The sequence below is a fragment of the Thunnus albacares genome, chromosome 13 (assembly GCF_914725855.1).
Source record: "Thunnus albacares chromosome 13, fThuAlb1.1, whole genome shotgun sequence".
NCBI lineage: Eukaryota > Metazoa > Chordata > Actinopteri > Scombriformes > Scombridae > Thunnus > Thunnus albacares.
Window position 1 is genome coordinate 7,722,517 of NC_058118.1, and position 12,905 is coordinate 7,735,421.

At 37.4% G+C, this 12,905-nt stretch overlaps 1 protein-coding gene across 1 annotated transcript; it reads left to right on the forward strand.

The window, feature by feature from the left end:
* Positions 1 to 31: 31 nt before the first annotated feature.
* On the forward strand, positions 32 to 11,800 carry tm7sf2 (transmembrane 7 superfamily member 2). The gene is made up of 11 exons (XM_044369605.1): positions 32 to 111; positions 1,728 to 1,810; positions 3,027 to 3,223; positions 4,410 to 4,464; positions 4,945 to 5,139; positions 6,125 to 6,228; positions 8,345 to 8,464; positions 8,641 to 8,809; positions 8,903 to 8,983; positions 9,267 to 9,389; positions 10,682 to 11,800. The coding sequence occupies exons 2-11, from the start codon at positions 1,738 to 1,740 to the stop codon at positions 10,840 to 10,842; spliced, it is 1,278 nt and encodes a 425-aa protein (XP_044225540.1). The 5' UTR covers positions 32 to 111; positions 1,728 to 1,737; the 3' UTR covers positions 10,843 to 11,800.
* Positions 11,801 to 12,905: the final 1,105 nt, after the last annotated feature.

Consider the following 12,905-nt stretch of genomic DNA (forward strand, 5'->3'; position numbering starts at 1 on the left):
TTTCATTGGATGAGGTGCTGGAAAACGTGGTTCGGGGGGCGTTTCTAGCTGCAGGCTGCTGGATGGAGGCGCTAGCCCACAGTCCCGTCATTACCTCCATGCTTCACAGAGGTAAGACATTATACTTCACATAAAGCAAACTGATTTTTACTTTTAACATTCACTGTATTTACTGCAAAGATCTGAGTTTGTCTCGCGTTCAGATAGTTTTTAGCATCACCAGGTGAAGTGACTGTAATATCAAACGGCCTTTGTCTTTGCATGGACTGCAGTGTCTAGGTGACATATGACAGTAAACGCAATAATACAACAATAGTAAACAAAATAACTGCCTAATTTCCTAATTAAATATAATTTCAACATTATTCAGTTTGTCCATTTCTAATCAAATGTATTTACCGTAGAGTAGCTGTAGTTTCCTCAAGCACTTGAAAGCATCTTCATTATAATTCTCCTAATATGAAACTTACCTTCGCACATAATGTTATGTACAGACAGAAGGCTGTGAGAGAGTAAAAGTCTCTATCGACCAGTGGTGGAAGAAGTGCTCAGATTATTTACTTGACTAAAAGCAGAAAAGTCATAATTTAGAATACTGTTACAAGTAAACATCTGTTCAAAAGTGTACTGAAGTACAAGTTATTGCTGGGCGATATGGACAAAATCAAATGTCATGATATTTTTCACCAAATATCTTGATATTGATATTGCAACAATATTGTAGGGATAACTATTGGTGCTTTCACAAAATATTTACACTAAGTGGGTAAAGGCAACTGGAACAGGCCGGTAAGTTCAGAAAATTACATAACTTAATTGTTATGCAGCCTTTAAAACCAGGCAAAGATAACACTTATGCCATATCACAATATTACAGTATCCAAAATCTAAGACAATATCTTGTCTCATATTACGATATCGATATAATATTGATATATTGTATGACATTAGTGGATTATTATTATTATTGATAAAAGGTTCGGCAGGTCCAGCCCTATTTGTTGGCAGTTTACACACTTGGTTTGATTGCCATCCTCTTAGTTTTGTTGTGGTGCAACATGAAACTTTATCATTTCTTATCATTACATTGAGTTTGGCGACCTCATGCAAATCCAGGTATAACTTTGTACAACTCTAGTCTAATCAGGCACAGTAATTGAAAACACCTGTATGGATATGCAGGGCCTTTAATCAATAATAAAGCATCACATTATATAAACTGATCACATGTTTTGTATGTGAAATTGAAGTGACTGGTAACTATTGCTATAAAATAAATGTAGTGGAGTAAAAAATACAATATTTCCCTTTTAGTAGTAGTATAAAGTAGCAAACATTGCAAGTCAAGTAAAGTACAAGTACTTCAAAGTTGTACTTACAGTCTCTACAGTACAATTATGCCACTGTGCTGAGGTCAAATGTTACATTCACAACATTTGTGGCCTGTTTAAAGAGGAATACTGGGTGTTAATATAGATTCAGAGATTGATTGACTTAAACTTTACTGCGGATTATTCTGAACATTATTGTAGCATCTTCAGAGAAACAGCTGTGTGTAATATTTGCTGTAGGCCTCAAGAATCAACATCACCAGAATGCTTCCTCTCTGTTACTATATTACTCCTGTCATGAACTACTAATTGGCATTGCAATCGGATTATTGCTCTTTATTTGTTCCTCAGTTGTCTTATATTAACTGAAATGTATCTGTGTTAATGTTTTCACAGGAGACCAATAATGAAGCCAAACAGCCAAGCTCTCAAACACAGATCCTCACATGACACAGAGAGGGAATTCGGAGGAACCCTGGGTGAGTCACAGCAGAGCGTCAGGTGCCAACACCACGATTAGCTGCTTCTGTCAGCATCATCACGCTTCCTCTGTCTTTTCATTGAAGACATTTTGCCGTTTTACAAAACCACAAATCACATTATACACATACACTAATTAATGCAGCTGAGAACAAAATTAGCTAAATCTTCTCTGTCATTCTATTCATGCACTATTGTGATGTAACACTTGTTCCTAGTTTTTATTTACAATTTTTAAAAGCAGAATTAATTGATTTTTATTATCCTGTGTTGCTACAGATAAAAGCTGCTTTTCTGTTTAAACCACATCCAAGATGAACTTCAAGGGAAACATGTGGAATAGTTGCATATTTTAATAAAAGCTGATTTTATGAAAGAAACAAATGTAGTGAAATTTTCAGCCAACATACAAAATTTTAAACATTAACATTAAAACATTAATACTAATTTACTGTTTGTAATATATAGACACTTTTAGATATGTGTTGTTTTACGAAATTGCTCAAATCTGGTACTTGTCTTTCGCAGGCTCTATGGTAGATCATAAAACAGCTGCTACAATAAACATAATAGGATAATAAAAAAAACTCACTGCAGTGAAGATCAGTAGCTTCACAGCATGAACTCCAGCAGCAGATGATTGTTCGTTACAGCTCTGTTTTAGAATCGTCATAAGCTCACAAGTTGGATTTGTCATTGTAGACATGACGTGAAATGAAATGAAAGAACAAACTCGTCACAGCCTCTGCATAAGTGTCTGTGTGTGTGTGTGTGTGTGTGTGTGTGTGAGAGAGAGAGAGAGAGAGAGAGCACTCAGTATCAAATCCAGTTGGCTTTCCAGCTGTTATTAAAGTAAAATCATGCCTTGAACGTGACAGTTAAGCTCTCCACAAATTGCAGATCTGACAACACTGAAATGAACCACGAGTTTTGTTGCACCCCTGCTGACAGCTGATCTAATTGTTTTGCTGTCATGCAGTTATTTGAGTTGCTTGAATTATTCACAGTTAACATACATTTGCAGTGTCAACCTGTTACATCAGATACTGGTAGTCTCACTGGTCAAATGTGCTCCATCCTGAAGTTTTCCCTGCGATGCTGCTTCACTTCTTTTTATATCTTCAGTGCTTCGGGCTACTGCTCTGCCCGGTCAGCCAGGTTGTTTAAACACACGCTCAGTCTATTGTCTCACTTTTGTCTGTATTTGTTTCTCAGGTGCAATATGCATTCCCATCTTTCTCCCGTTAACGGTACTTTTCCTGATCTCCGTGAGTCGATCTCCTGAGGCCAGTGTGCTCCAGTGGCCCCCTCCCCTCCCCTCCACTGACCGGCTGTGGGACCCTCTGGCCCCTGTGCTCCTGCTGGGCTGGATGGGTCTGCACGCCTGCCTCTATCTGCTGCCATTAGGAAAGGTATGACACGTTCAGTAGCCTGGTTCAAGGTCAATTAAAAACAACTGTGGTGGCACCAATCAAATAAACTTTGATGATACTACAAACCATAGCATCATCTGTGGTGATTATAAGATATTGACACATTCTCTTGAGTCAGCTGGTTTAAAGACTCATCATTGTGTTTATCTATGACATGCTAAAATTTAGTCTAGTAAGAGCAACAGAAAAACAGTCAGAAATTCAGCAATCTAATCATTAATGTCAGTTAGATGGCATCTATTTAAAGTTTGCTAACATTAGCCACCATAAGCTGCCGCTCGTACCTGGACTCTCAAGTCAATCTCTAAACGTTTCACTCATAGAGACTGAGGACTATCTCCCAGCTTTCGTTGTTAAAACTGGGTGGAAACAATCAGGGAATTAAAAAAGAAAAAAACAGCATTGCAGAATCAATCTAAAGTCTTTAGGGCAGTTCTTCATATTGCAGTGGTGACATGCAGTTCACGAGGGAGGAGAATGGGGGGAGAGTATCATTTCTGGTAAGGCGTGTCCTTGACAAAATGTAAGGGGTGTAGGTTTGTTATTGGCCGTTCTCGCCGTCGTTCGAGCAACTACCATGCATTTAGAAATACCCAGACGATCAGTAGGCGGAGATCTCCAACTGAATGGCATTGCGAGACTAGTTCATACCAGACCAAGTAAGACTGTAGTGGCTAAAATCCTGAGTCTAAGGAACTGAGCAAAGGTGCGTCTAATTGCTTATGAATTCAACTTTTCATTTGTAAGACAAGGAATGTTTTATTTCTTCTCTCAAAAGTTACATAGTATTGCTTTAAAGTTTTTGTTTTTACACGTAATGGATAATGTAATGACCAATGGTTCATTAAATTGAGCATCAGTTTGATCATTTTATATGTGATTTTGCTTATATATTTGCTATATCATGATACATATTTATATGGGGGAATAAGATCTTATTAATATGGTGATATTAATTTCAGCCATATCACCCAGCTATAGCATGAAGGTATACTGTATGCATGTAAACACAAAGCTGTGCATGAATTGCACAATTTTGATTTACTGATTTCAACCCAAATGTCCATCTTCTAGCTGAGTTACAGGCTTTTGACTCTGTTGCAATTGTTAATATATACACAGGACATGATGCATGTATTCTGATTCATAATGTATTTACCTGCAGGTGTCTGAAGGATTAGTGCTGAGGGATGGAAAGCGCCTCAAGTATCCCATTAATGGTATTGTTGGATTTGCTTTTATGACATTGATCAGTAATAAAAACACTAGAGTTACAAAACTTTTTAAGATTTTTAAGACGATTTATTTTCATTATTTAATCTGCATGTGTTTATACTGGGAGCAATGGAGGATATTTGTTCTCTGGAACAATATTTTCTATAATACTGTTGAACTATAAACTCACAGTATGCTTTAGTTTGAAGTTTTTTGTGTTTTAACTGCAAATGTTCACATTTGTAAGTCATCACTGTAGAAAAAATCACCTGCTGTGACATTTTAAAGTCATGTTTCTCTGTGTATGTTTTAGTTTAACCTCTACACTCTCAGCCTGGTCTGACCTTAAGCTAAAGTTTACTTATGTTACACAATCAAAAGCACTTCCTTCTCTTCCAACTTTTACCTTTTTTTAATACTAGCCAGTCTGCTTATCTCTCTCCCCCTGGCTACAACATTGAGTTTTGTTTGTTTCTCTCCCTCAGGTTTTCATGGCCTGTGCATCAGCAGTGTGTTGCTGATGTTGTTACTGGGGCTCGGGGCTCCTCTGGGGTATCTGTTTGAGCTGCTGGTGCCTCTGGCAGTGTGTGCAATAGGAGTCTCATTCCTATTCTCTGTCTACCTCTACATCCGCTCCTTTTGGGCTCCATCTCATGCTCTCGCTTTGGGGGGCAACACAGGTGAGAGTGGAGTTTCATCAATAAGGAAAGAAACCATCCAACAGCCACTAGTGATGTACTGTGTGTTTGAAGGTTGGTTTTGTTGTTTGGTGGAGGATTGTGGTATTCCTGTGAGTAACTGGCAAAACTGAGGTGAGAAGCTACATTTTCTAATGATCTAACAGCCAAGCTGTACAGAAGCCTGTAGGCATCAGGCATAGAGCGAACACACTCTTTCAAGTAAGCTGACCTCGCTACACCAGCTCTGCTGTGCTCTGCTGCTTCTGGAGGCAGAGACCTGAGAGCATCCAGCATTATGATTCAGCTTCTGCTGGCTGATGATCACGAACAGGAAAAATGAGCAAGCTGACAGCAACATGTTGTTTCCAGTGCCATGTTATGAAATCAAACAAAAAAACCTTTTCCTGGCAATTCAGTTACCATAAAATCAATTCTGTTAACAACAAGAAGAGACAAGAAGGGGGATGTGAGCACCCAGAAAACACTTAACCCCAGTAGCACCCAGTAACTCAAATCGATATAGACCTTTTTCACAGCAGACATTTTCACTTGTCATAGCAGGAAAAAGACAGTTGGAGGTAATACTGTTAGCAATGGCTCTGTTCCATTTAAGTATCCCAGTAAGACAGGCCACTGAGAGAACTTTCACCAGTTAATTACAGCTGTGCTTTTCCTCTTATGACATGACAAAATGTCTGCTGTGAAAAGGGTCTATTGTACCAATGTGATTTTATCAGACTGGATTTAATTAAACTACTCCCCGTAAACAGCATTAGGCTACAAATAGGTTTCAGCTAATTGCTAATTACCTCATTGCTAGTTAATTAAAACTAATTGTTGATAAAGTAAATGTCATGACAAAGTTAGACCACCTGTAAAGATCTGATATTAATAAACCTTTTATTTACTATATGTTCCTGCAGACACTGAAAGGACAGAATTATACATGTCAAATCTTCCTGTGGGTTTGTTTTTGTTTGTTCAGGAAATCCTCTGTATGACTTCTTCATCGGACGGGAGCTGAACCCTCGGATCGGAAACTTTGACCTTAAATATTTCTGTGAGCTCAGACCGGGTCTGATTGGCTGGGTGAGTTGACCTGCAGGTTCTGATGATTGTTTCTGTTAAATGGTTTACACACTGTACCCTATTTTGAAATCAAAAACTGACAAGTTGTCATTTATCAACTGCCAAGAGCAGTTTTATATTCAATTTTAAGTACAAACGAGTTTCATTAAATATCCTCCAACTCAGTAACAAAAATTCTTTTGAGAAAATGTATTGAGTCCTAGCTGACATTTTCTCATACAAAGAAGAAATAATGCAGCGAAATAATAGAATTTAATTTAAATGCATATCCTCAAAAGACCAAAGATGTGACTTAATTAAATCAAGATGTAATTTCCATTTTCCATATTTGCAATTATATCTGAAGCCACTATGTTTAAAGTGTTTATTTAAACACAAAGCTGATACATCTCAATAGCATTTGGAGTGCATCTTTTAAGATAAGTACATACATACTGAATGCATTGATAAACAGTGATTTCTGGATGAGAACCAGACAAGGCCAGCAGGTGGTGATGTTGTTTAACTCAGTTTGACACAGTCAGAATCAGAAACTTCTCTCCCTGATGACCTGACACAGTGAGGGATTTGCTGGAGAACAGGGCTGCACATCATCATCTGTGTCTGAGTCATCAAACCAAATCAATAATATAACATTTCCAGTGAGATTACAAATGAGAATCCCTAAAATTACAACAAGGTTCTCTGTGTGTGCACTTTACAAATAAACAACATAAACCAGTGAAAAGGTTGATGAGTCATATCGGAAAACATTGATGTAATGAGTCCTTTATTACAAGTATATGTATTCTTTTCTCTGCATTTACAGTATAAACAGTAAAACCTTTGCACATCTGAATGTTTTAAAGCAAAGGTGCGTAGGAGAGGACAGAAAAAGCTCCCACTAACTGGCTACAGACAGTGTGTGGGAGATTTTTTCCTGTTGAATGTTGAAAGTATTTATTTGACAACATCTTACAATTGGTAATAATGTCCTAAATATCTAACATTTGAATGACTAAGTCTTCTGGATTATTTAATGCATTGCTTGAAAATTGTGATTAAAAACTCCAAATGGAGTTTGTTGGATATAAATCAAGTTCATTGTATTCAAGAGTCCACTTAGAGTAACGAGCCTAATTATTAACATGAAATAATTAGCTTTCATGCATTTACAGTTATCATCTATTCAGATGTAAATGCATGTGTTTTATAAGATTTTATTAACAGCATCATGTCACCCTGCAGACTATATAAAAAAATCAAAGTTAAAAAAAAAAGTTGTCTTTAAAATGTAATAAAAAAAAAACAATATTTCAGCAGAGAAAACATGGTTTGTTTTTGATTAATACATTGAACAAACCAACTTAACTCATCATATTTGTGATGCTGTAAACTGACCAACAAGTAACACTGAGATGTCATTTCATGATACATACAGTGTCACGTTATTCCTCAGGCCACAGAGGTATTTTTCAGTATTTATTTTACAGTGATTGAAACCATCCACTAGTGTATCACCTGGCAGGTACAATAACACACAACAGATTTATTGCTACTGTGTTTCGTACTATCAGTGAGCAAACAATGAAACATCGACCTCTTATTGACGCTTGCATTTTCTCTCATCATCTGTGAACGTTACTGAATGAGTCAGTGACAAGAATCATAGAACAGATGTGCCACTGCAAGTTATGGATACATTAGAAAGTGATCTGTATAAAATAACTTTGGCCTGGGAGAGGTAATACAGTTTTGTTTTCATAGAAAATGTTAAATTTAATGTAAAATGAAAGGTGATTGTTTGTGGAACTAATGTAACCACCGAGGAGTCTGTTTTTGTCTCTGCTGATTTCACTTGTTACTGTTAATCAATCTTGGGTTTTGATCTTGCACACATCACTTTGCAAGAAAAAAAGCTGACAAAATCCCAGCACAGTGCAGCTGTGACAGTTCAATTTTTCGGGTGTTTGCTGTTTCACCTGACAGTGATGTTTGGTGAGGATTGTGGGTTTAAACAGTTCACACCTGCAGTTCTGCACAAATTAACCATAGGATGAGTTTGCGCAGTGCAGTGGAAAAACGCTGCCTTACCAGTGATATTAATCAGTATTTTCTTCATCTGTTTCTCTCTCAGGTGGTCATAAACCTCGGTATGCTGATGAAAGAGGTGGAGCTTCGAGGTTCCCCTTCCCTCGCCATGATACTGGTCAACAGTTTCCAGCTGCTGTACGTGGCAGACGCTCTGTGGAATGAGGTGAGGGCTCAACAGAGTCAGATATAAAAATAAGAATATAATTAATTAGAAGTATTTTTTACATTTGTTTTGAAAGTGCTCAACAAATAAAGTTTATTATTGTACAGACACATGTTATTAGTGTATTTTTATGATTTAATTTTAACTTCTTCTCATTAATCGTTCTGCGATAACAGGAGGCTGTTTTGACGACTATGGACATTGTGCATGATGGTTTTGGCTTCATGCTGGTCTTTGGAGACCTGGCCTGGGTTCCCTTCACATATGGCCTGCAGGCAGCTTTTCTGGTCGTGCACCCACAGGCCCTAAGTTTACTCGGAGCCGCAGCTATAATAGCACTGAATGGTAATCACGTGTCAACTCTTTTTCATTAGACTGTTTTATGTTTTGTTTGATGCATAAAGATGGTGATGTTAATTTTCGTCTCTTTGCCATCAGGTATTGGATATTACATTTTCAGAAAATCCAACTCACAGAAGAACCAATTCAGACGAGACCCGACACATCCAAGTGTTGCAAGTCAGTAATTTTTTCCTCAGTCTTTTCAATTTTTCTTCTAAATCAAGACAAATACACTCACTCCTTTCACATCATATTTTTAATAACGTATCTCAGCGACACTGACAGTAACTGTTAAGACCAGGAAAATGAATTTTCTCTCTGTCTCAGAATGGATTGTAGAATAAGATCATGTCGCGCAGACTCCTGTCCCTGTAGAGGGAGACAGGGAGTTGAATGATAATTAGCTGATCTCTGTAGTGATATGCAAATTTTACTCTATGTTCTTCGTGACCCCTTGCAGGACTGGAGACCATCGCCACAGCAACAGGGAAGCGTTTGCTGGTGTCCGGCTGGTGGGGTCTTGTTCGTCATCCTAATTACCTCGGTGACCTCCTCATGGCCCTGGCATGGTCCCTGCCATGTGGTGAGACAGCTTAAAACACACACGTCTTGCATGCAGGCCACACTAATGTAACACAGTCACAGTTAGTCTTCATTAGTGAATGTGGATGAAGTCAGAGAATCTATTATAATAGATATGTTGGTGTTTTTTATTATATGCCAATTTTTATCTGAAACATACAGTATTATCATTAATTCTGACGTGTGCCTGCAGTCCAACTTGACGTCAGCACAAAGCAAGAAGTGAACATTCTCATTTATGTGGATTCCACTGTCACTACTCCCCATCTGTATAGTGGGTGGACAAAATAACAGAAACAATTTATTATACAGTACTGTAGACCCGCAGTAAATACCAATGAAGCATGTTCAGACCGTCAGATGTGTTGATTTAATCTAAATAGTAAATTTAAAGGTTTTAAATTGGCAGTATTTTGTAAATAAGTGGATAAAGGCTCCTCAATGTGCACTAGCTGTCACTCGCTAGCTTTTTTAGCTGCTGTTTGGTGCTGGGCCAAACAGCACCAAGAGGCTTTCAATAATTGGCAGTTTTTGACACTCTGTTATAGTTGGTACCAAAAAAAGTTTGAGACCAAGCACCAGACATTGTGATTTTTATCAGATTTCCTTCCTGTCCTGATAATTATATGTTTGCGACTGATGCAAAGGCAGCGACAATCTGGTCTCTTTGTTACTCTGTAAGCTGCCTTATGTTCCCTTGAAAACTCACTGTCTAAAATGGAGACTGTCAGACCTTTGTTGCCACTGACACATACTACTCATTAGTATTCAGACTTTATGTGACTCACTTATGTTGCTGCTTTTGTAATTGAGAAGTACAGTAGTTGCTGCCTGGCATAACTTGTTCCAGACAGATAAAAGCTATGAGGAACAGTGGTCACATGTAGACCCTGACCCATGAAACAACTAACTGAAAGAGAAAGAGTTTTTTTTTCTCAAAAACACGACAAAGTGCAGTCTCGAAAAATAACCATCGAGATGACTCAACACTGAGCATGATGAGCTTCATCAACTGGTATTCACTTCAGGGCTTTTGTATAATAATTTGCTGAATCCGCCCCCTATACAGATAGAGAACAAAATGGAGGATGTACACTTGATTACAGCTTGTTTGAAATGTAATTTACATCAGCAACATTGATGTCTGTCTGAAGTAAAAATGGAAAAGGTGTTAGTTTGTCTCTGTTTTGATCTAGTTTAAAATTCATGTAATCTATGAATGTTGTTTTGTATCTAATAATGTATCCTTGTTCCCTTATCCTTACAGTTTGTTTATGCTTCTCTTTCCTGTAGGATTCTCTCACCTTCTGCCTTATTTCTATGTCATATATTTCACCGTCTTGCTGATTCACCGAGAGGCCCGGGATGAGAGACAGTGTAGGGCCAAATACGGACTAGCGTGGGACACCTACTGTCGACGTGTCCCCTATAGGATCTTTCCTTATATATACTGAAAAGGAGAAAAAATAGATGGAACCCTCATGTCTCCTCGAGTTTACACAAACGTAGCAATAACTTGAAATCCATGAATCCATTTTGAGTTACATGGACGGTGCTGCTGCTGGGAATCTGCAGGGAGCTCACAGTTTTAACCAGCTTGATTCGTAAGGCTGCTGTTCGGTTACAAAATGATGTTTGATGAATCACTACTCAGATTTAGGCAAATTTATTGCATTTTGAATTTGAAACCTCACAGGAATCTATATCAGTCTGCATTACATGTCTCTTCTAAAACATCCCAACATAAAAGGCTAAAGTAAAGCATTTTGCTGATGGTTAGGCACAGAGTGGATCTTTTTCTTATTTTACCAACATGTTGTACAAATTTTGTTATAACAATTACTAACATATCATGTTATAATGAGAAAAGTTTGTTTTAATGTTCATTCTTGTGAAATAATGAGAAAGTTTTGTGATATAACAAGATAAAGGGGTTTGAAAAGAATCTTGTTAAAACACAATAATTTAGTATCTAGTTGTAATAACAAGAAAAGTATGTCATTATAGCATCAAACTATCTTATTTTAATGTGAAAAGGATCTCGTAGTAACATGAAAATGGACGTGTTACAATGAGAAAAGTTCCTTATTACAACAAGAAACTGAGCCAAATTTTCTTTGTCATGGTGGCAGCAGTACACTGCTAAAACTGTATACCAGAAAAAATGTTTCTTCTCGTAAAAATGAGAGAAGTTCTTGGAAAAAAATAAGATTAATGAAATATTTTGTCTGAAAAACACATAATTTTATAAAGTTCTCAACAAACACAATGCAATCCCATGTAAACATCAGTGCCTTTAATCAAAAGACTGGGTCACATAATTTTTATCATGTTTTTTTACAATGTCTTTATTGTTAAGTGTATATTACCTGTGGAATACAGTTGAAATAAAATACAAAACAGCAAACAACACTCGATCATGTATCTTAATCACTTTTATTAGACAGTGATTTGAACCACTCTGAACATTGTGAGGAATAGAAAAACAATATTGTTAATATGGATGATCTGTAATATCATTACCTTGCATTATATATGTACAGAAAATGCATTTTTTTTGTATGAACATTTGAGACAGCTGAAAGACCAACTATAAGATAGCACGAGCCTTCACAAGCCTGTGAAGATGGCAGCTAATATCTGTGTCAGTTTTTAATAACCTTTTCCAACCTGTTATCATCATCCTGTTTAAATGGATTTTCTTGCTAGTGTACAGGCCTTAATAGCAGACGTTCACCAAGCCTCTGGGCTTTTTGCACGTCTATCAGGCTTCAGCTTTGAATACACTCTGCTCCAAATTACTCTGAAGGAACAAAAAGTACATGGGACTCTATTTGTACCAGTAAATGCAGGCAGAGGCAAATGGCCTCAATCAGCATTAAAGCAGCAGATCCTTCTTGACGCTTTGCATCAGAGCAGGCTGATTCACTGTCCACTTTTTTTTGAATAGCTGCTGTAGTCTGCAGTTAATCTTCCCTGATGGTCTGTTATTATGACCAGCGACTTCATATTTAGACCCCTATTCTATTAACAGGCATTGCAATTTTGTCTAAAAATGGTCAAATTTTCCATTTTCCATTATAAATCCCCCTGCATATACGCTGCAAATAATATTTCTCTCAGATAGAAATGACAGAGCTCTCTGCTGATGCACTCCTTCATTTTTCACCTTTTAAGCCCATTTACAGTACAGTTGGCCTCTGGCTTCGCCTACGCAGCACTCAAGCTATTTTGTGTTGTTTTTCATACGCTAAGTGCTAATTAGAAACATGCTTGGATGTGAAGCCATGAGTTTCTGCATGGTGACTGGATTTATACATAATACATAAGCTTCTTAAGTTTTATAAGTATACTGTAGATATATATGTGTGTACATGTGTATGTGCAGATATGTATCAAAGACATGACACCGCATGCTGATAGTAATGACAGATGACTCCAATATTTCAAAACACACTGTGCTGAACTACTGCTTCTCATCTATCTACAGGGGAGATCATGACAAGTTTAGACAAAA